The sequence below is a fragment of the Lissotriton vulgaris genome, unplaced genomic scaffold (assembly GCF_964263255.1).
Source record: "Lissotriton vulgaris unplaced genomic scaffold, aLisVul1.2 SCAFFOLD_1162, whole genome shotgun sequence".
Lineage (NCBI taxonomy): Eukaryota > Metazoa > Chordata > Amphibia > Caudata > Salamandridae > Lissotriton > Lissotriton vulgaris.
In genome coordinates, this window is record NW_028253023.1 from 213,901 (window position 1) to 236,897 (window position 22,997).

Here is a 22,997-nt window from a genome sequence, read left to right on the forward strand (position 1 = left end):
AAAGCCGATAAATTGTGGGTTAAAAATATGTATGTTCAGGTTTTTTAAAGTGATAGAGAGCAGAAGGAGTTAAGCAAACCGTCTGTTTGGGCTCATCAGTTGATATGTACATCATTAATGATTGATCCATACTTAACCATTGTGTCTAACCAGCACCATCGTTTCCTATTGGTTCGATTTAGATTAAACCAACTACATTTGCTTTTTGCCGATCCAAAGGGATGGAGGACTTAGATGTTTGTACCTGTGACAATTTCTCTATTCAGGATTCTCTGCATTTTGTTTTATTTTGTGAATATTTTTTGCTCCTCCGTAATCGTTTTATAATACCGATTTTAAAAGGCAAAGGATTTACTCATGCAAGACCAGCTTTTATTTATTTTCAAATGTTAAATAACACATGGGAATGTTTTAATATAGCTAGTTTTTTAACCGCGGCTGTCAGGATTAAGAAGAAAGGAAGTGTTGTTAATAATGTGCATCATGTGTCAGGACTCTTATGAAGTTTTCCACTTTTTATTCTGTATATCAATGAATTAATTATGTTTTTGGATAAATTGTGATGATTATGTTAATTTAATATTTTTGTAAAATACTTTATAATTTATTTAGTAGTATACTTTTATGGTTTTAATTAACTGAATAAAGTGAATTTGACTGACTGACTGGTAGGGACACAGTCCGTCCATGTAAGTGCGGTTTCTCTTTCAGATCAGCTGTGTGTTGGGAGATAAGGATTAATGTGTGTCTGCGTGGGCTTTTTACAGCAGGCTGTACGAATCGCGGGTGGTTTTAGTGTCGCTTACCTCATCAATAATGGCTCAATGCCTCGTAGCAAACTATCTCCGCGGTCGGCGTCAGCAACCTTGAGAGGGTGCTGGACCGACTGAAATGATCCCCTGGGGTGAGTACTTCCGGGTCGCGCGTGAGGCTGGTCTGATTCTGGTACCTGGGATCGCGGTAGGCGCCATCTTGGAATGGGGTCCCACTGTGAATGCCAAATGTCCTTGTATGTTAGGCGGATAGGCTTATAGGGTACCCGGATGGAGGAGACTAAGTATTGTACTGAATTAAAGGTGAAGATTATTTGGAGTTTAAGGTAGTATCCCGTTAAATGACGTGGTAACTACCCCAGTATAGAAGGGGAGCAATATTCTTAATGTGCAGGAAGTAGAAGAAAGGTCATTAGTTGAGAAAAGATAAGGCAGAATTTAGAAGTTCGACATGAGTTCTCAAAGAGGAGAGGATAATATTAGCGAGTACTAAAACAGGAGCAGAATACCCGACATGTCACCAAGCATGATGGAAATAAAGTCTGGTGAGTTTTGTCAGTTTTCACAGTGTCTCGTTGGAGTGACTCAATGTTATATTCTCATTTGTCAGTCACATCATACAAAGGTTAAGATCCAGCATGATTCATTGTTGGGCGTGACCTGGGGGGATTGCCGTGGAGATCATTCATCGCCTAGCCAGACATGCATTTCTGCGTCTTTGTTCAAGCCCAGTTTTACTGTATTAAACTTGAGGATGAGTTCACTTTCCCTTCTCCTCAGTTTCAGTTCACGGTTGCCCCCTCGTTTTGCTGGTCGGATCAGTTCTAGACTAAAGAAGGAGAACTCTTTTTTTGTGTGGATGTTCCTGATGGAAAGGTTCAGGGACAGAGATCTTTCTGGCTTATGTTATTAGGCCTAAATCCCAAGGTGCCACAGCACAGCCTAAAATTCCCCCTCCCATGCAAATGAGGAGTTGCAGCGTGTAACATCTGGAGTTGCCACCCTTAGAACTGTGTTTGTCTTGAGAAAAGAAAAAAGTACAGGAAGTATCTATCCATTCTGTCACAGACTGTCCAACCTCAGCTGCTTTAGCAGCAGTAGCAACATCATGCTTAATGAAAGATTTCCTAGCTACCATAACAGAACATTTGAATTCTATTGAGAACTTGGAGCTGAGGATTAGGCGTTCCTTTCCTTGCTGTATTCACCAGCTCCCATTCAAATTGTTGGAGAGTAGGATCTGCTTACTGTGGTTACCCCCACTTTTTGCTGGTGTTTCACTGAGCTGTCGACTTTAGTCTAGCTGCGGCCCTGCTAACCAGCACCACAGCATAGCTGCTTCCTCTCTAAATTGATTGCATGTACTTTAGGTACACTCCAGATTGGTTACTGAATGAATGAAGCAGGATTTGTATCGCGCAACTTAGCCCCAGAGGGCGTCAAGGCGCCTAACCAAATGAACTCGTATGGTCAGAGAGCATGATTAGTGGTAGGCCTTGATGAAACACCACGTCTTTAAAGCCTTCTTAAAAAGAACCATGTTGGGTTGGGATTTAATCTCAGAGGGGAGGGCATTCCATAAATTATGGGCCACGGATGAAAAAGCTCTTCCGCCCCATCTGACCTTGTTTGTCCGAGGGACGGTAAGAAGGTTCTTGTTGGCAGATCGAAGATTTCTGCTAGGGGTGTAAGGACTCAAAAGGGAGCTTATGGCCTCAGAGCTGCTGCCGGATAGGGCACTGAAAACTAGGCATAGGATTTTAAAAGAGACTCTAGACTGGATAGGGAGCCAGTGGAGACTCTTCCTTGCAAGAGAGACAGAAGCGGTGTTAGGGACGCCCAGAACGAATCTGGCAGCCGCATTCTGAATGGTCTGGAGGCGTTGGATGAGGCCTTTATTGATGCCTGCATAAAGGGCGTTACAATAGTCCAGCCGTGATGTAACTAAGGCTACCACAGTCTGTTTGCGAGCTTGAGGAGAAAGATAGTGGGCGATTTTTCTAAGTATATTGATCACTCCCCAACAGGTGGAAACAGTTCTATTAACCTGTAGTGACATGTCTAAAGAGGTGTCAAAAATCACGCCAAGATTCTGGGCGGAATTTGACGGTACAGGACAGGCTCCAAGAGAAGAAGGCCACCATTCATTGGACCAGCTGTTTTGATCCTTTCCGAAGATCAGGACCTCTGTTTTCTCTCCGTTCAGCTTCAGGGCGTTTTGAATCATCCAATCGGAGACAGCTTGCATGCAATTCCTGAAGCTGAACGCGGAGGTACTCAACGAGTGGGAGAGGGACACCATGATCTGGGTGTCATCGGCGTATGACACCACTTCCATCCCCTGAGCTCTTACTAGTCTAGCAAGTGGGGCCACATAAATGTTAAAGAGGGTCGGGCTCAGGGCCGACCCCTGTGGAACCCCACATTGCACAGGCTTAACAGGGGAGAGGAACTCTCCTAGCTTGACCCTTTGTTCTCTCTGATCGAGGAAAGAGGACAGCAAGCTCAATGCAGGACCCTCCACCCCTATCTCCCTCAGACGAGCAGTTAAAGTCGAGGGAGATAGGGTATCAAAGGCGGCAGTCAGGTCTAAAAGGACCAAGAAGGTGGTCTGGCCTTGGTCGACCTTTGATCGTATATTATCTGTCACTACTGTAAGGGCCGACTCAGTACTGTGAAATTTTCGAAAGCCATGTTGAGACTGGTCCAGGAACCCAGAGGCATCCAGGAAAGTAGTCAGATGGTGATTGAGATGTGATTCCAACATTTTGGCTGGAGCTGGCAGTAAGGAGATCGGCCGGAAGTTCTTAAGGGTGTCCGGATCCAGGGTGGGTTTTTTAAGCAGTGGCTTGACTATGGCTTGTTTCCAGGAAGCAGGAAAAAGGCCCTGGGCCATAGCCTGATTCATTACCTCAAGAAGCGGGGGTAACAGAGTCTCCCTGCAGTCTTTCAGAACCTTCAAAGGGCAGGGGTCCATAGGAGAACCTGACTTTGTCTTGTTTAGCAGGGAGTCTAGCTGGTTGAGAGTAAGGGGCGGGAAGTTGGTAAGAATCTTAGAGGGGTCCTTGGCCCAAGACTCTTGAATAGGTTGATACAGAGAAGGGCGGGAAGACATAAGGTCTCTCTGTGCTTCCAGAGTGAGAGAGATGTCAGTGATTTTAGCCTGAAAGAAGTGAGCAATCTTGTCGCACAGCTCTTGAGAACCTATGATGGGATCCGGCGTTTGTAGCGAACACAAGGAATCTACTATCTTGAATAGTTCCCTAGGGGACGTGAGGGACGATGTAAGCCTAGAGAAGTAGTCCTGCTTTTCTATGATAACCTTGGTCTTATATTCTCCAAGTAACACCTTGTGTTTTTCTCTATCTAAGGGGTTCCAGGTTTTTCTCCATTGCCTTTCCTGCCTCCTGCATCCCTGCCTCAGCAGTCTGAGGTGTTCCGTGAACCAGGGAGCAGAAGGTTTCCGTCTGGCTGAATAACGTAAAGAGGCAGGGGCTAATAAATCAACTGCTCTGGAAATAGAGTTAGCAAGGTCCAGTGCAGCATTACTGGCATCCTTCGAGGGGAAAGTAGGAGCCTGCGCTATAAAGGGGGCAAGAGAGTCATTAGTAATATCCTTATAGTTCCGCTTAAGTATTTTATTGGTAGAACTTCGTTGTTGTAGCGAAGGGGACAAGGTTTTTAGTTCTAAGGGGACCGCTAAGTGATCTGACCAGACCAGAGGAATAGGGGGGCCCACAGATAGTCTAGTATCATTGGAGAACACCCCATCAAGGATGTGGCCAGCCAGGTGGGTAGGGCTATCAACCAGCTGATACATTCCACATGCGGCCAAGGGGTCCACCAAGGAGAGGGTGTCTTTTGAGAGCAGATCATCTAGATGAAAATTGAGGTCTCCCAAAATCGTAAGATGGGGTTTGCCAAAGTAGGGTTCCAAGATTTTGAAAAGATTAGAGCTAAAGCAAGATCTGGGGCCAGGTGGTCTGTAGATGAGAAGACCTGTGAAGGACACAGAGGGGGAGGAAGAGATGACGAAATGAATGGCCTGGAAGAGGTCTGAGGGCACAGAGAGAGTTTTAATACGACAGATAGACGAGACTTTGAACAGAATTGCTAGCCCACCACCCCTGCGTCCTAGTCTGTCCAGTCTCTGTAGAGCATATCCCTCAGGAATAGCTAACAAAAGCTGGGGGCCAGAGGAGTCAGACGCCCAAGTTTCGGTGATGAACACCCAGGAGGGGTTTCTATCAGAAACAAACTCATGAAAGGCGATATTATTTTTTATCAATGACCTGGCATTGATAAGGAAACCCATTTCCGAACTGTAGGCTGGCACAAAGGGGGTGCTAGCCAAAGGGTGCATTGTGGGGGAATCGGGGGAACAAACCTCAGTAGTACCGGAAAAGCAACAGCATACCGGTGAGCGATGAAACGTTTCTGGGGGAAAGGAATAGTGACAGGGAAGGGAATGAGGCCTCAGAGCAAGCAGTTCCGAATGGGCATAGTAACGAGTTACCTGGCGGCCCAACGGAGTCCCATAGCAGCGTGGCCCGTCCTGCAGCCCGACCTCAGCGCGGACGGGCGCAGACGGGCTTGACTTTGGCGACACTTCGGCAGAACTTCGCTGTGCGCATTCGCTGTGCGCGAATTGGGACATCATTGTTTAAGTAGGTCAGGTCACGTATCTCGCGTCCCACCTGACTCAGAACAGCCAATGGGAGCGTGGACCCAATCTCTGCCGGCGAGCCCTCCACACAAACGGGAAAACCCGTGGTGGAACGGGGCCAGGGCAGTTAAATCAAAGCAGTGAGCTGTGCAAACAGTACTACAATGCCACTATGTTAAAAACACGGCGCAAATTAAAAATTAACACAGTTTCCACTTGCTAGTTTTCGTTTTTACACAATATTGCTAAGTTAATCTTAAGCAATGAAAATTACATCAGGGTCACCAGAACCTATTAATCATGCTCTGGACACGAACTAACCGAGGCATCAAAGTCGCCCGGTATATGGAGTCAGCTCTCGCGTCCCACCTGACTCAGAACAGCCAATGGGAGCGTGGACCCAATCTCTGCCGGCGAGCCCTCCACACAAACGGGAAAACCCGTGGTGGAACTGGGCCAGGGCAGTTAAATCAAAGCAGTGAGCTGTGCAAACAGTACTACAATGCCACTATGTTAAAAACACGGCGCAAATTAAAAATTAACACAGTTTCCACTTGCTAGTTTTCGGTTTTACACAATATTGCTAAGTTAATCTTAAGCAATGAAAATTACATCAGGGTCACCAGAACCTATTAATCATGCTCTGGACACGAACTAGTGTCTGGGTTACCCTTGTGAATCCCTACTATATGGTACCTTAGATATCAAGGGCATAGGTACCCCAGAGGCCTACCAGGGGCTGAAGCATGTATTATGCTACACCTGGGAAGCCTTCCAGAAGTGCACCACAGGTCTGCTACTGCAGCCTGGGTAAGGTGGTGCTTGCACCCATTACTAAGATATAGGCTACCTATTTCTACCTTTAAATACAGAAACATATAAACCTATAAGTCACTCCTATGGCAGGCCTTGACAATCCTGAAGGCAGAGTGTTTGGTTTTTTGTGAGAGGTTTCCCATGCATGAGCAGGACCCCTCTGCAGCTTTCGGAATCTATTCCCTGAGGCTGTTCTGTGATACAGCCATACCACATACTCTTAAGCGCATTATAACCTTGCAGTAAGTGCTAACTTTGGAATGGCTGCATCAAAACATGTCGTGTTTGGTGTCAAACACTTTGTAATCCCCCCCCCCCCCCCCCCTGCCCACCACCACCACCACCCGACCTGGCGGCGGGGGTAGAATTCCACCCTTGTAGAGGGAGAAGGCCCTAGAATCACAAAATGGATGCTGCTGCCACAGACACAAGTCTGACCTCCTGCTGCTGGACTAAACTCCGGCAGGGGAGGCCTGGACACTAGGTTTCCTGTCCACCTCCCCAGACAGGCTTTAGCATATTGGGGCTGGGCAGGTGCATTCAGTGAATGCTTTTTAGACAGTGCTGGGGGCACACTTAGTGTCCCTGTGCATACCCCAGTTCAAATCGGTTGCAGGGGCACTCAGCCCCTGCTCTGGCGCGAAACTGAACAAAGGGGAAGGGATGTAACTACCCCCTCCCCAGGTCCTCCCATAGGTGGGACCTTAGAGTAACTCCAACCCCTAAACTTAGTATAAGTATAGGAACCCAGTCATTAGGACTTTAGATTACCCTGGACGAAACTCTGCAACATATATCTAGCAACTACGACATTCTATATTGACTAGAAGATGGTAGACTCTCCCTTGAGGTCAAGGAGTGACTCCTCTGTTCAAACAGGCACCAAAGACGCATCTTGCCGGTCTGCATTTCCAATGCTCCCGCCGGATCCCGAAGGATTTGCGACACAGGACACGGACTTCGAGACATCTCTGAGGCCGACACAAGATCACAGCAAAGCGGAGACCCGCAGCCATCACGAGAGATGTGGGACCAGAACTCTTGGACACCGTGCACATTTGCTAGTGCACCTACTTCCTGAGCTTTTCCGAAGTTGTGCATTGGGCTACTCTTAGTCCAAGCCCAGAGCACCATCTGCACCAAAGATTGTGGGCCTACACTCCACGAGTGTTCCGTGGTCCCGCTTCTAGCATTTCTGTTTGAGGCCCCTTCGCGATCCCTGGTCCGTCAACTGGTGGGTCCATACGAAGGTCCTCTCTTTTGTTTCTTGGGCTTCCCTGGTTGCTCCAGACGTGCCCTGACTCCCCTCCAAAGGGTGAGTCCCTCAGACCTTGCTGGTCTGCTCCAAAGCCAATCTTTGCATTCTGCATGGGTTGCGGTTGCCAAGGCTTGTTGGGTCCAATCGGGATACCAACACCGCAGCACTCGACATCCGACGTGGGACAGCTCGAATCCAGCTCCTAGTTGTCGTCGACACCTCATGGTCCTCGTGGCTGAAGAGTCCAGCTTCACCTTCTGCACCTGAAATCACCGACATCGGTGGGCATCTTCTTATCGCTTCCCTAGTCACTGGCAAGTGACCCAGACTCTGTCCCCTCTGCTTTCAGGTTCTTCAAATCTTCAATCCACCCTTGGATCCAACCGGACACTTTCCACTTGATCGCCTCCAGCACTTTTCCGCTGCTCGCCTTGAAAAACGACGGCGAAACCCGACACGAAAAGACACCTATGCACCCGGCTTCCCTGGATGAGGTAACTCGAGTACTCCGGTGCTCCCGTGGGTGTTGACTCTCGAACTGCCTAGTTCTGAAGGGGTTTCCTTCTAGTCCACTTCCAAGTGTCCCTAATCTTTAAAATTCTAATCGCAACTTTCTCCATAGTAGTCAATGGTGATTCGCGGCTGTGTTTAGACACTGCACACCTCCCCTGTGGGTCTCCTTCGTCACTACCTTGGGTCATTCTTGGTTGCCCCAGCGGTTCTACAGGCCCTAGGCCTTGTCTCGGTCTATCGTGGTTCTTATACCACCTACTTAGTATATGGTTTGTGAGGCCCCTAGGGCTAAACGTATACTGTGCTAATTTACTGTGTGCTAAATAAGTTTATTGTATGTACTTTTGCCTCTAGCCTCATAAAGAGACTAGAGGGATGTGTTTAGATTAAATACTTATATTTTATATATATACTTGGTGTGGTTCTGCTTTCATTTGGTCATTCACAAGATTATAGACTGGTAAAACAAGCTGCTTTACATTCCTTCAAGACTTAGCCTGAAGGCTGCTCTCCACAGCTACCACTAGGATAGCTTTCTATATAGGTTGTCTTTAAACCTACCATCAATAAGGGTCGTTTGGACTGGTGCAAGGTGCCCACTAGAATAGTGGACAGCATATGCCAGGCCAACTTCTCAAACAAAGTATGTAACAACAACAAACTACATTTCCCTTCAGTCCATGGGAATAAAACAAAACATCCTCCAATCAGAGCGGTGTCAGTCCAAAAGTTATTGTAGATGCTCTGTTCTCCTCTTTCTTTCTGGAAACAGATCAGACTCCTTCTGGAATTACTCCTGTTTATTCGCATCCATCCCCAAGAAGGCAGATAGATAATTGATGTAAGATAATGAAAAGAGCAAACTAGATATCCAAAGCATAAACAATGTAACGGCATATTAGGCCAAAGTTCAGCGAAGTATAAGGTCAAAACTTTTTCATAATATAAAGAGAAACATAATCATGATATGCACCAGGAACCACAAGAAATACAATGGCAATATGGTGGGTAAATTGAAATCCAATAAAGTAAGGGTAGGCTAATCCTCACCTTTTGAGTCCTTAATAAAATTGAAACTTTCTATTACAGTAGCTAGGACAATTTTAATTCTATGTCAGGACTGGAGGCAAGGATTAGGCTAGTTTAAAGCGTCTCCACCACCAGAGATGCCGGATGTGTAACCAGTTTCAAATAAAATCTTTTAAAAGTAGAATGAGGACCAATCCGTTGCATCAAGGATGTCCTCCAAACAAACTTCTAGAGAGAAAACTTTGGAAGCCCTAGCCCCCTGTACGGATTGAGCCCCAAACTTAGATGCATCAACCCCCACTTCATGCAAGGCCCATCTGACCCATATGGAAATGATAAGGGAAGAAACAGCTTTGTGGGGCTTGGTAAGAGCAATAAGTAGTTGACACTCACCCTGAGGAAGTATATCTTCTGTCATAGATTCGTAAGCTTTCAATGCTTTAACCACACATAACTGAGGATCATTTGGCAAAGCTGAGTATGACAGAATCCTAGAATTACATTTTCTATGTCTAGAAACATGAATTCACACCGTCTGAAGTGTATATTCTGCCTGTCAATTCCAGAACTCTCACATCTGACAATCTATGACATGAAACCAAATATAGCCGAGTAGCCAGTTTCGCCAACATCTTCTTCCTTTAAAGTTACTTGTTAAACGGCCAGGATTTAAATAAACAGAGGACTTTTTTAATGTCCCAAAGTTAGAATATCTGCGTTCCAGAGGAATAGACAACATGATACTACTGAGAGGTTTACAGATGAGGGGATGTTCCCCCTCTGGATTTCCATCCACAAAATTGTGGCATGCTGAGATAGCCGATCTAAAGGTGTTGATTGACCAGTAAGCTAAATCCTCGGAAGCCAGATCCGCTAGGAAATTCAAAATACAGACAACTGCCCCCACTGAATCCAGCTGCTGCTGACGATACCAGTGCAGCCATTGCGACTCGGCAGAGCAGTATCCCTTATGTAGTGCTATCTGCCCAGGCTCTGGCAAGCAAGCCTGTAGCTTTTGAAGAAATTCCTGGGACTTTCTAGGAATCTGCCATGCCATGAAACGAAAAGCCTGCGTGAGCACCAGGTAATGAGGATTCCCTTAGGGATCGTGGAAGAGACCCTGAAACTGGGTTAGAGGGATTGGGAAATCCCAAGAAAGTTCCCTCAGAACCGGAACCAAACTTGAGATCTCCATATTGGTGTGACCAGCGCTAAGTCCTCATTCTGTTGCCACATCTGAGTGGACAGTCTCATAATCATTGCAAACTGAGGAAAGGCCTATGCCTTCTCCATGCTCAAATCCTGGAGAAACTTATCAATCGATACCACATCGGGATCCGGTCTCCTAACTACAATACCTCTCCAACTGGTGATCCAGTTGGGGGGCAAAAATGATGATGATTCTGCAGAAACTGATGCTTTCCTATACAAAAAAATTTAAACAAACCCCAGAATTTGGATGCGAGTCAGAAGATGTTGCTGATTCTCTTGGGTGTTACTGGAGATGCTATCTAATTTATTTTTATTTTTTTATTTTGCTGCTGTTTTGGGATTTTGCATCTTATCCTATATTGCTCTATTTACTATTAGCCTAATGGTACTTTATGCATTTTGCAATTCCTATAGTGCACCTTTTGAAGTTTTGTAATTCATCTTTTAATTGTATTATTCCTGCCCTAGAACTCCATTATTGAGTCCGTCCTTATTTAAATGGCTCAATTTTTTTATATTTGTATGGTTCATTATCTCATAGACACATTACCTCATGAAAGTGAGGTTTAACACTGATCTCTGGTTCATCCACCTATGGGAGTGCTGTTGAGGTAATATGTTGGGGTGTACAATTTAGGGGTTCCCCCTGCCAACATGTGTGGCTGATTCAGATACTGTTTTCTATAATATGTGGGGAGTTTAAGAATAGTGGCAAAGAGGGTGCCAAACAAATATGTCTGCCTCATTGCCTGCTTTCATTTAGTAGCAAACTCGGAGGGAGGATAAGTGTAGAGCCATAAACCAAAAAAAAAAAAGAATGTCCGCCTATATGCATTAAAAAAAAAAAAAAAAGATCCAGTACAATCTTCATCTCGTATGGTACATTTTTTAACAAAAGAGGGTTTTCAGAGTTTAATAAACATACAGCTGGTGCCACTCTCTGTCTTCGGCAGTTTTATTGTCCTTAATTTGCAAAGGAAGGGGTATATTTTTTGATGCTGTAGTGGAAAAAGGCAGTTTAAAAAAAATTGAAAGCAAATTTGGCTTTCTCTGAAAAAAAGATTAAGATATTTCTACTCGGCTTCGCCCCTGTACCACCGGAACCTAAACGCTGCTTATTGAACATTTGGGAGGCTACGGACCTTAATACCACTGGACAAATATGGGCGTCACTGGGCATGATGGTGGCGAAGCGAAACATAGCTAGATTGTGGGGGGCGTGAAACACTCCCACGATTAAAGAAATGGGAACGGATGTGGGGGAAATGGAACGCATTCAGAGGGGGGATATGTACTGCGCCAACTGTAGATACCTCACAGGACGAGGATTAACCATCATACTTGGGGACACTGTTTTATGTCTTATAGTATGTAATTTTGCACCAAGAAAACAAATAAATAAAATAAAAAAGATATTTCTAAACTTTCAAAGCCCTGCTTTTTCACGTGTTCAGATGTAGTTTTAAAGCTTTCAAGACTTCGAATTGACTCAAAATAAAAGGATAAAAAAAGGCTTATATTAGTGTCTCTCAAAAGGTGTATATTTGTTCTTAAAGTCAACTCTGATGTATTTGTAAATAAGAAGGTAACCTTTGCAAATTAGTTTGTTTGACCCCTGTCATAAAGGTGCAGGGTTCTCACACAACAGAACAAAGACGATTAGACACATTTGTCCCATGTAAAGCTGTTTTTCTGACATACAAGTTTTGGTTTCCAACAAGCGTTGCAATATATTTGCGGCATATCTCAAAAATACGTGATTTATGTAGCGCTCATCCCAGCATGCATCTACTTGTATTATTACGCCAGAGCAATGGTGACTTCTGCATGTTTAATAAATAAGATCAGCAGAGCACTCGCGCTTCTCCCTGTGAGATTTGAGGAACTCTCTTAGAATGCTTCAGTAAGAACACGTTATGATTTTGGTCAGGTTGTTCCTTATAGCTTGTTGCTTGGCTTGCGGTTAGAGCATCACTTCTTCCAATGATCTTCTGTTTGGTAAATAGTGTGTAGATGTGATTGGAGGGCAATGAGAGTTGGCTTTGCTGAAGGGAGGACCTTACATGTGCAAAATTTACTCCATACCTGTTTTTAATAGCTTTGAAAATGTGAAAAGTAGCTTCTAGTGAAACAGCAATGTGATGGACGTTTCCATATCTTGATAGCAAATCCACTTGAAGGACACTTACTAACTGATAGGACGACTGGGCTAGCATTCTTGCCACAATGACTAATTCACTGCTGCAATTTGTAACATGATATTGTTCTTTGCATTTCAGGTGGTTATGCTGGCAATGTACAACCTGTGCTTGGAAGGAACTGGGCGTCAAGGTTATTTCAGGTGGAAAGAAGATATTTGCTCGTACATCGATAAACATTGGACCTTCCTACTTGGGAACAGGTGAGATGATTTGAATAAGAGCAACTTTATCATCGAGTGCATTGACTATTCCTAGCTCAGGAAATATTTTATTTATACACATAAAGGGAGAATGATGTGTTTGTGTATGTATCAGGTACTTCACAGGTTGCAATGGAATTGACATTATAGTTAAATAAACTGTTAACTGTTCTATCCCTGGAAGCGACCCCATAAGTAGTTATGACTAGATAATGGTTAACTAACATTCAGCAGATGCTTACCTTTGTGGGGAAAAGGATAGATACTTGCACGTTTGTGTCCTAGAATCGCGAATGTTATACCAAGGACTTCAGGCCTTTCTTCTGAGGCTCTACACCAGCACTTATTATTGGAGGCCGGCACTTCTATTTCTGCATCAGACATTTCCATAGAGCAAGAGATGGAAGAACAAACAAAACGGAAAGATGGAGGAAGACCAAGAATAAACGAAAGGGAGAAAGCAGGAACTTGCAAGTGTGAGATAAAGGGGCAGGTAGTGTTTGGTAGTGGATTAAGGAGGCCTGAGGTGGACTTAAGCTACCAGCTTTAGTATTTGGCGTGCCAATGTATAATTGCTGGCTGTGTGGGCTGCTGAGCATCGGGCACCAGCATTCTTTTTTTTTTTTGTTTGGGTTCAAAATTGAGCACTGTTCACACCCCTCCTATTCGCAAGTAATAATTATTGTCAAACAACTTTTATTAGTTCACTTCCTGAACTTACCCGCAGTGTTGGGGAGCCGTGAGGGAAACGGCCGGGCAATCCCTTCACCAATCCAGCCGTGAGGGGAACGGCAAGCGCAGGGAAGACGCAGGGTATCGCCTACATTTCCCAGCAGCCCCGGGTCCTGGCGCGCTCGTGACGCTCCCGCTGCGCCAGGAGGCGCCTCAAGACCGCGGAGTGCCGAGCGGGCCCGGGGGCACTTCCTGAACTTACCCGCAGTGTTGGGGAGCCGTGAGGGAAACGGCCGGGCAATCCCTTCACCAATCCAGCCGTGAGGCGAACGGCAGGCGCAGGGAAGACGCAGGGTATCGCCTACATTTCCCAGCAGCCCCGGGTCCTGGCGCGCTCGTGACGCTCCCGCTGCGCCAGGAGGCGCCTCAAGACCGCGGAGCGCCGAGCGGGCCCGGGGGCACTTCCTGAACTTACCCGCAGTGTTGGGGAGCCGTGAGGGAAACGGCCGGGCAATCCCTTCACCAATCCAGCCGTGAGGGGAACGGCAAGCGCAGGGAAGACGCAGGGTATCGCCTACATTTCCCAGCAGCCCCGGGTCCTGGCGCGCTCGTGACGCTCCCGCTGCGCCAGGAGGCTCCTCAAGATCGCGGAACACCTCCCGCCCCGCCTGACGCGCGCGGGACGACGCCGGGCTAAGCCCGGGCAAAGGGCGGGCCCTCTGTGGCCCTCAGAGGCCAGAGGAGGACGGGACGGGCCACTATACTTGGCTCCATCACAAGAGGAGGTACAGTCAGGTGCTAGCCTTTCCATCTCTACCGTTTTGTACTGTATACTGTTGTCTTCGGCATCCTGTCTCCCAACTACGATGTCCATCTGGGAAGAATTGAATGCCATGTGTGGCACAAACTATGTCCAGGATGTATTAACTCCCCCTATAGCGGGTAGAGACACTGATCAAGCAATTTGCACTCCCCCGCATCCCCCGAAACAACCCCCCCTCAAATAAATATTTGCAGCCCCCATTTATCCGCCCCAAACCCAGTCTTATTAACATTGGATAAGGCTGAGACTCGACCAAATGACCCCGTATCCCCCCTTCACTCGACCCTACTGGCCCAAATCGAACGACTGTTAAACACTGCTCTTTCACCACTGGTCGAAAAAATTAATGATTTGGGGGACAGGCTGACCAGGATCGAAAACACTGTAATAAGGTCCTATCCACTAACTGTTAACACCGTGACACCCACATGCTCTACCCTCACTAACACTCATGAAAGGCCTGTGATCAATGCTTACAGTATACTTCCAACTTGTGACCCCCCTTTTATACCATCCATTCTAAGTGGTGGCAATGCTCCTCTTAATCTCAAACATGCCCCTCACAGAGTTCCAGAAAGAAGGCATCAAATTGATCTACCCCCCCGAAGCCGCCCCATACGTTACCGTTCTTTCTGGGGTCCCTGCACTCAGCCCGGGTAAACGTGAACTACACCAGGACCTACTGAATAAAGCCATTTTTTGGCTCAAAAACAATAGACCGTTACCATCTGTGTTAAATGGCGGGATACTGAGCGTCAGGAGGGTGGGGTGGCTTGGTTCTCTGCCAAAAGACGTTCCGGGAGATCTGATTTTAATTAAATTTAAACACAGGAACATTGCCCCCTACTTACGTTCTACCCAGCACAAAGTTGGAGATGGCTCCATTCGTATTTGGGACCTGCATGACTTTTACCCTGGCCCCCGAGTACCAAATCACCATAATACCTGGTGATAAAGGAGGACTCTGTGTATCTTGGGTTATTATTTTGAATAGTTGATTTGCCTAACCGTTTTAGTTTGTTTTAAATAGTTTGTTTTTCTTTTAAATATGAATTGACTTGCTGAGTTAATTTTTGCATGTTTGTATTTTTTCTCTGCTGCTTTTATGGTTTTAAATTCAAAAGCCGAATAAAGCTTACTTGAAATGAAATATTAGTTCGAAAGACGTTTATGTCTTTAAAGAAATTTTGTACATAGCAAAACACTCTACAGCTTCAAAGTATTCCTTTTTTGCCATTTGCAGACTTTGAACTCACGGAAGGATTTTGTATATGACCCCACAATAGTTATCTTATTGAGGAATATTACATTCAATTAAAGTGTCCTTAATTTTTTAGCCCTCACCTTAAGTCTACCATGCTAGCCCGAGAGCCTTTTGCTAATGAATAATTACCAATCTAGTTTGGGCTCCGGTTGTATGATGGTTCCAGAACATAAGTGTAAATTACTCAACTTTTTCCACTTGAAATCTAATTTCCTCTGTCACCCGGAACCAGGTCTCACATCATAGTAAGAATTTAGAAAGCAACTACACAACAATCACTTTTCATAGACTTTATTCACAGCTATTGAGAATTGGAAGCAACGGACTTTTAACCAGTGAAAAAGAAACAATTTTCATATACCATAAGAAAAGGTGAATAATCACATATCATTTATAGGCTATACAATTGAATGTTAACCGTGACACAAACAAGATACATCAAAAAGATGACAAGGGAATGGGAAAAAGTGACAACACAAACCATCAATTTCACGCCTATAATTAATAATACTTCAGAAACAACTACTTTTCTTGAAACAAACCTTATCCTAGGGTACATACCATTTCTATTTAGCTTAGGCAAACAAATTCAGCGTCTGGTTTTTGTTCACCTTTGATACTTTGGATTACAAAACCTTTAATTTGTAGCTACCCATAAAATGAAGCAGTACAGTTAGAGATTTTTTTGATCAGCTTCTCACCAAGTACAAAATACTTACAGACAAAAAACTTCTCACCGAAATAACTACCTCTCCCACAGTCGCACAATAGAAGACTGAGGGCACATTGAACTTGCTCAGAGGCCCAACTGAGGTCAGAGTCAATCAATGACAATTTAGCCATTTGAGCAGTTGCCCAGTGAATCATCTAAACCACTTTTTGCTGCACCAAATGCAAGTTTGTCCAAATTAAATAAAGCAAAGCCATCGCAGATGTTATACAATAATGTTTCACCTAAATTGTAGTTCATATCCCTACTGTATCCCACATTTATCATAGTTCCTGACCTCATATGCCCCTGTACCCGGAATTTGCTTATGCATTAGAGTTGACGCCTGCATAATATTTCTCACAAGCTTTTATAACCTTGGAATATTAGATAATCCATCTTGCATGTATCGTGTCAGATTTTAATGGCTTGTGCCAGAACCTTATCTGTGTTTTTTGTTTCTTTTAGCACTGAAATTCATTGGGTTTTTAGTAACTTCTGGGTGGCCAGCCCCTGCATCTCACCACCTTCTGCAGTGTGCAGTCCGGTTTTGTCATGAGGCCTGGACTCCTGCCAGACCCCCTTGTTGGTGCACGACCTTCAGCTCTCTCCAGCGGGGGTTTGGTGGAGGGCCTGGCTTGGAGTCTGACCCTCAGCCCAACCTTCTACCATCAGTCATCCCCACTGCACATGGCCGTTGTCTGTGCACTGTGGTGGTTTGACATAGGGTCTGGCTTGTGCCAGACCCAGCACCCTATCCCTTGCATGCAGTTAACACTCAAAAGCTGCGCACCAACTTAGGCCATGGGCTGGGGGTCTTGGATATAGGGCCTTGCTCTAGCCCTCGCCAACTACCTTTGCTTGTATTTACACACTTGTTAAAGAGTTTGCCTTTTTTTTAATCAGCAAGACACTCTTGAATCAGAAGCGATTCAAGTGTTATGAAGTTCTCGAGTCAGAAGGGATTCGAATCTCAACCACAAAATGCCCGTCGATTCCTGATTCTAGCACTTAAAACGGCTGCTTGAGTCCCATGCACCACCAAGCACCACTGGGGAGACGACTACAACTCCCATCTCCCCCTGCCACTGCCTCCTGCTTCCTGGACATGCGCATAAAATTGCGTTGCAGCCCTGCATTTACCTTTAGCTGCTTGCCAGCCGAGGGGGAAGCCATGCAACACCAAGCACCGCTGGGAAGAGGACTAAAACTTCCATCTCCCCTTGTCACTGCTTCCTGCTTCCTAGACATGTGCATAAAATTGCATTGCAGCCCTTCATTTACCTGTAGCTGCCTGCCAGCCGAGTGGAGAGCCATGCACCACCAGGCACCGCTGGGGAAAGGACTACATCTCCCCCTGCCTCTGCTTCCTGTTTACTGGACATGTGCATAAAAGCGTGCCGCGGCCCCACATTTACCTGTATCTGCCTGCCAGCTGAGGGGAGAGCCGTGCACCATCAAGCACCGCTGGGGAGAGGACTACAACTCCAATCTCCACCTGCCACTGCTTTCTGTTTCCTGACCACACGCATAAAAACGCATCACGGCCCGTGGTGCGGGACGTGAGCTGGGACGCCCGGAAGAGGCTGGACTGGGCAACCTCTCTAACCTCTGACACCTGCCCTGCGCTGTCAGAATCTTGGATCAGGATGGTTAAGAAGAAGATAATCACTACATCTACCCTAGGGTTAACCATATCCACCATTGGCTCGTTTCTAACTGAAGTGACTAAAGCAATTTCTATTCAGATCGCCTTGGCAGAGCGAAGGCTGTCTTTGGGGGATGGTACTCACGATTGGTCTGAATGTTTGCTTACCACTATAGACACTGAGCCTAATGTTAACATTGTGAGTCAAGGTGTCGTTGAGTGAGTAATTCGCCATCAATTGCACCGGCACCCGCTAATGGCACTCCCTTTCCTCTGAACCACCCCATCGTAGAGAAGCCTATCTCCTTATTGACCACAAGCGGAAAGAGGAAGAAAGGACCTCATAAAGAACCTCCCTCCTCCAAACTAAAAAAAACAAGGAAATCAACAACTTTACAAATTAGCGCAGATCCTGGTGTAGACAATCTTGAACTGTCACGGTCCTTGGCCCCTCTTGAGGACATTTGCATTAGATTATCTTTTATGTTAAGTCCTATTTTGTGGCGTATGGAAAATATTGATCTGAAACTTCATGAGTTATTAAATTCCAGCAGAGCTCCCATACAGCCAATCCTTTCTAATAACCACCCTCCACATACCACTTATAATCCCCCATTGCAAGCACCTCTTATTCCCAGACTGGAAGGTCCCCAGCTGTGGGTAAATCTGGACTTACCTTGGCATCTAATACACAGCCAGGTGGGGGTGTTCCTACCCTAACGGCAAGGCCCTCAATCGAGACATCTTCAGGCCCTGCAGGCCCTCTACCTCTGTCCGCATGTGAGAACAGATTAGTTATTAACAAGCCTTTGGAGGAGTCCTGTGACATCATCCATGCTCACACCAACCACACCCACAGTGAATCTATGCAGAATTATAGGGAATTTAAACATCAAACCCTTTACCTTTCGCCAGTGGATTGTCCTTTTGTCCTAGTTTTGGTAAATGTTCCGGGGCTCAGACCATCACAAAGAGAATCCACCATCCAGCTTATGGCCAAATTGTGCCAATGGTTATCCAATCATACCAGGCCAGGGTACCTCATTCAGAATCATCTAATAATGGCGAGGAGAAACCCGTGGGTTGGTCCACCCCCAAAGGTATACGAGAGCGATTATGTCGTTTTAAATTTTGATTGCCCACAACTTGTTGGAGACTTACTTTCTCAGCCCCTATTAGCCCCCAAAATAGTGACCAAGATCTTTTCTGCATCCCTGTTTTTTTTTTCTACAAAGCACATACTTCTCACTATGAAAGGTCTCAATCACAGCCCTGGATCGCTTCATAAATGCTAACAGGCCTTCGTTGAACGATCACATGAACCTTTGCACATCTAATAGGTTTGCCCCATTATCAGGCCTGGATTCTTGTGATTGACAAGTGGTTAATAACTAGAAACCCCAGATGTTATCCCGAATAGAGAGTGAAGGGGTTGAGGTAAATGGTGTTACACGGTCCTCACAGGAGGGAACCAGAACATCGGAGTTGTACTGATTTACATCTCTTCGATCCTTCCCATGAGGTTACCAAGGTTCATACTATGGGCGTACATAATCTAGTTTACTCTCTTTTGTCCTGGAATATAGCAGGCTGCAATAGTAAGCAAAATAATAAGGAGTGGCTCACTACCTTGGCTGATTTTCAGATTATTAGTATACAAGAAACCTGGGAGATTGCATTAATTTTTATTAATGGGTATCGGTCGTTCCAAACTGCAGCCTTGCCCTCCCCAGGGTGTAAGCCTAGGGGAGGTTTACTCACATTGATATCTAATGTGGTTGCATTGAACGTTTTAAGTTTTATAAATACATCCCCTTACTTTCACATTTTGGTTATTAAAGGGAACAATATGTGGTATTTACTATTAGTGAACTATTACAATAACAACTTTCAAAACCTGAGGTGGTACCCCAGCATTTAGACAGCTTAATAGAGGACCTAGCGGAGTCCTACCCTAAATCTGTACAAGTTATCTGGCTGGGAGATTTAAACACAAAGACATGCACACGAGATCCTGTGGATTTATGCAGGATCGTAGACCATAGGGATGTGTCTAGTCCCCATTTTCATCATGATGCCCAGGGGAATGTTATAAGTAGTATTTTAATGAAGTGGCAAATCGAGTTACACAATGAAATTGATCCACACACGCTGCAATTTTCCCCTACTTTTCACAGAGCTGAATATCTGTCCACGCTAGATTATATGATCTCCTCTGATACTCTTAGATCAAGCTTAACTAAGCTACAGATACAATTTACAGAATTTAGTCATCATGCCATGCTTTCCTGTGCGTTATGGCAGGTTTTGAAAATTCGTAACGGTACTAAAGTCCCTAAACCAACCCTAGACAGAAATAATGGCTTTATTTTAAAATGGGATACAGTTGACGTGTGCAGTCTTTTTACAAGCTTTATTGTGGCAAATCAGGAGGATATACAAACCTGCCTGGATCCATCCTTAAATCAAACGCAGTTAACTGAAGCGTTCCGTAAGCTTATAAACTAGCTAAAATCACAGCTGATACTCCAGATATCCGCAAGAGATATCACACTACATCGGTGGTTTGATAAGAATTGTTCAGTTGCCTCTGAAAATCTTTGTAACGCTCTCAAAATATCACCTAGAAACAAAGAGCATGTTGTATGTTGAGGAAATCATATAAACTAGCAAGGTAAAGCAGGCTGAGACAGCTTAAATCGGAGGCCTGGAATAATCTAAAGTAAGCCTCATCCCTCAGTGACAGTACTGCTTTCTGGAAGGTAATTAATTCTCCTTTTTTGAAAGATAATGGTGGACCTTCCTCATATGTACATATCGAAGAAGACCCCTTGGTAAGGTATTTTCAGGAAATATAAAACAGGGGGAAACTCTTATTGTAGATGCATGCCCCGACACAGAGGCCTTTACCTACCTCTCGATGATCTTAGGGAAATCGAACATGCTCTGACCCAATGTCCATCTATTAAAATACCAGGACCCTATGGATATCTTTCTCACAGACATTCCCTTTTTGTCTCCACTTTTAACTGTGGTTTTTAACGTTATAGCCAAGACTGGCCCCCTCCTTCATGCAAAAAATCTGTTAAAATCCTGATATCTAAAAAAAGGGGATGCTTCTATTCCTGCTATCGCCCCATCTCATTGCTTGATAGCACAGCCAAACTTATCAATAGGTTATTGCTAAACAAATTGGAAGCATGGGCAAAGGAAAAGAAAATCCTCACAGAAGTACAGTACGGGTTTAGACAGTGTAGGGGAACGATAGATCAGAAACCATATATGGGACAGCAATCTGGGGAATAAGCTTCGTGACAGCACTCCACGTTTTAGAAGATAAATTGATCAAAAGGTTGTTGACAGTCCCTCTAGCATGTAATAATTTTGTTGCACATAAAAAAGCCAGTATGCCCTTCATTATTGACACCATTACATCAGCACCACTCTCTCTTATCAGTATGGAAAAGGGGCACTGTGGGTTTGAAACTGAAAATCTTGTAAGATATCCTGAACCTGGACCATGCTCATAAAATCCCCCGGCAATCGTATGTTAGACAAACCTTAACTTCGCTGGGACTTGCTTTCTTATATGACACTCCAACCTTTTGTGAACAATTTTGAAAATCTAGATTGAAGGACATTTTCTTAACAAAACTATTCGTGACAGGTGGAATAGTCATAGAGAGAAACAATCTGTAAAGTTTAACGAAAGTATACCGCAGATACCCAAACATTTTCATTCTTATGTAGGGTTTGTTGAGAACAACCCGCATCGTTTCATTCTGATCAGATTTCGATTAAATCTCATTCTTTTAATGTTGGGCTATCCAAATAAAGTATTCTCAATAAGGAATTTACCGTCCTGTCCGTGTGATAAGTCGCCCCAGTCGACCTTACATTTCCTATTTTTCTGTCCTTTGTATATAGTAGAGAGTAAGATTTTTATTGTCCCAATTTTGAATACGTTCTCCTTGAGCGCTCTAGCCCCAGGACACACTCTATTTTATCAATTAGAAACTCCACTTCTTTGCTATGCACTAGCTTCATTTTTATTGGCTACCTTGAGAACCCGTAAGGTTTTTAGTATAGCACCTATTGCACTTTAAGACCTATTTTTCAATCAATGTACTTGTTTTTAGGTCTCGCACTGCGAACCGGATCGCGAAAGCGATCCGTCGCTGCGAGACTTATTGTGATCATTTCATCTTTCAAGGGCTCAAGGGGAACAGACAGCGGACAAGCAATGTGAACGCGCAGCTCCTTGACTGGGATTAGGTCGCGCGCGTCAACTGTGACAGTTTCAGTTTTACACGCGACCCTCTACAGTTTGTGCCTCATGCACTTCTCGCATACACACACACAGCCACAGCTTTTCGCACAAGCACACACACGAGCACACACACACAGAGAGACACACGAGCGCACATGCACTGCCGCCACCCCCACCCGCCCAGGGGTGAGATGTTCCCCCCCCCCTTCCTCACACTCACCGGAGAGGTCGGCGCGGGCCCCGCCGAGCAGCAGGAGGCAGGCGGTGAGCAGCAGCGGCGGCTCCATGGCGCTCGGTCCGTCAGTCTGTCTGACTGACTGCCGGCGCGTGCCCCCTCTCGGCCTCCTATACAGCTGCGAAAGCTCCTACGCACTGAGTGAGCGCGTGCGTGCCCGCCCGCCGCGGAAAGAGAGACCCGGGTCTAATATCAGCTGCGCCTGCGCCCGACCGAGCCCGAGGACAGCGGGCAGACCAGGGCCATGGAAGTACAAGGTACAAGGGCCCGCCTGCGCTCGTTTGAATCTGGGGTTGGTTGCCATGTTAGTTGTGCGACTGGTTCTGTGAGCTTTTGTTCAGCAATGACGCTCACTCTCTCACCGCTTCTGGCTTTCTGTTTTTTCTGCTTTTTCACTCGTCCGCCTGTCCGTCTTCCTCCAGCCGAGCATCCTTCCGTCCCCGCACCCTCCCGGCCTCGGATTTCATCCCAGAACCGAAGCGTTGGACCCTGGGCCCGCGTATCCGTCCGATTCTTGGGTTACCAGAGCCCAGAAAACATGGTTTTATAGCGCTGTAGGGAGATCGGTGTGCATTATTACTGAATATTTAAATTGTAACTTCATCTAAGAATCGAAAATCTGGACCCCTGGGCCCGTTTGTATCCTTCCGATGCTTGTGTTACCAGAGCGAAGAAACATGTTTTATAGCGCTTTATGAAAGTGGTGTG

General features: G+C 45.4%; 1 protein-coding gene across 3 annotated transcripts in view; it reads left to right on the forward strand.

The window, feature by feature from the left end:
* Positions 1-22,997, forward strand: part of KAT14 (lysine acetyltransferase 14) — a 614,848-nt gene that overhangs the window by 144,453 nt on the left and 447,398 nt on the right. For all 3 annotated transcript variants that reach the window (XM_086951254.1, XM_086951255.1, XM_086951256.1), the window contains exon 3: positions 12,547-12,668. In XM_086951254.1, the coding sequence (XP_086807380.1) occupies positions 12,547-12,668 (122 nt within the window). The remainder of the gene's footprint in view (positions 1-12,546; positions 12,669-22,997) is intronic.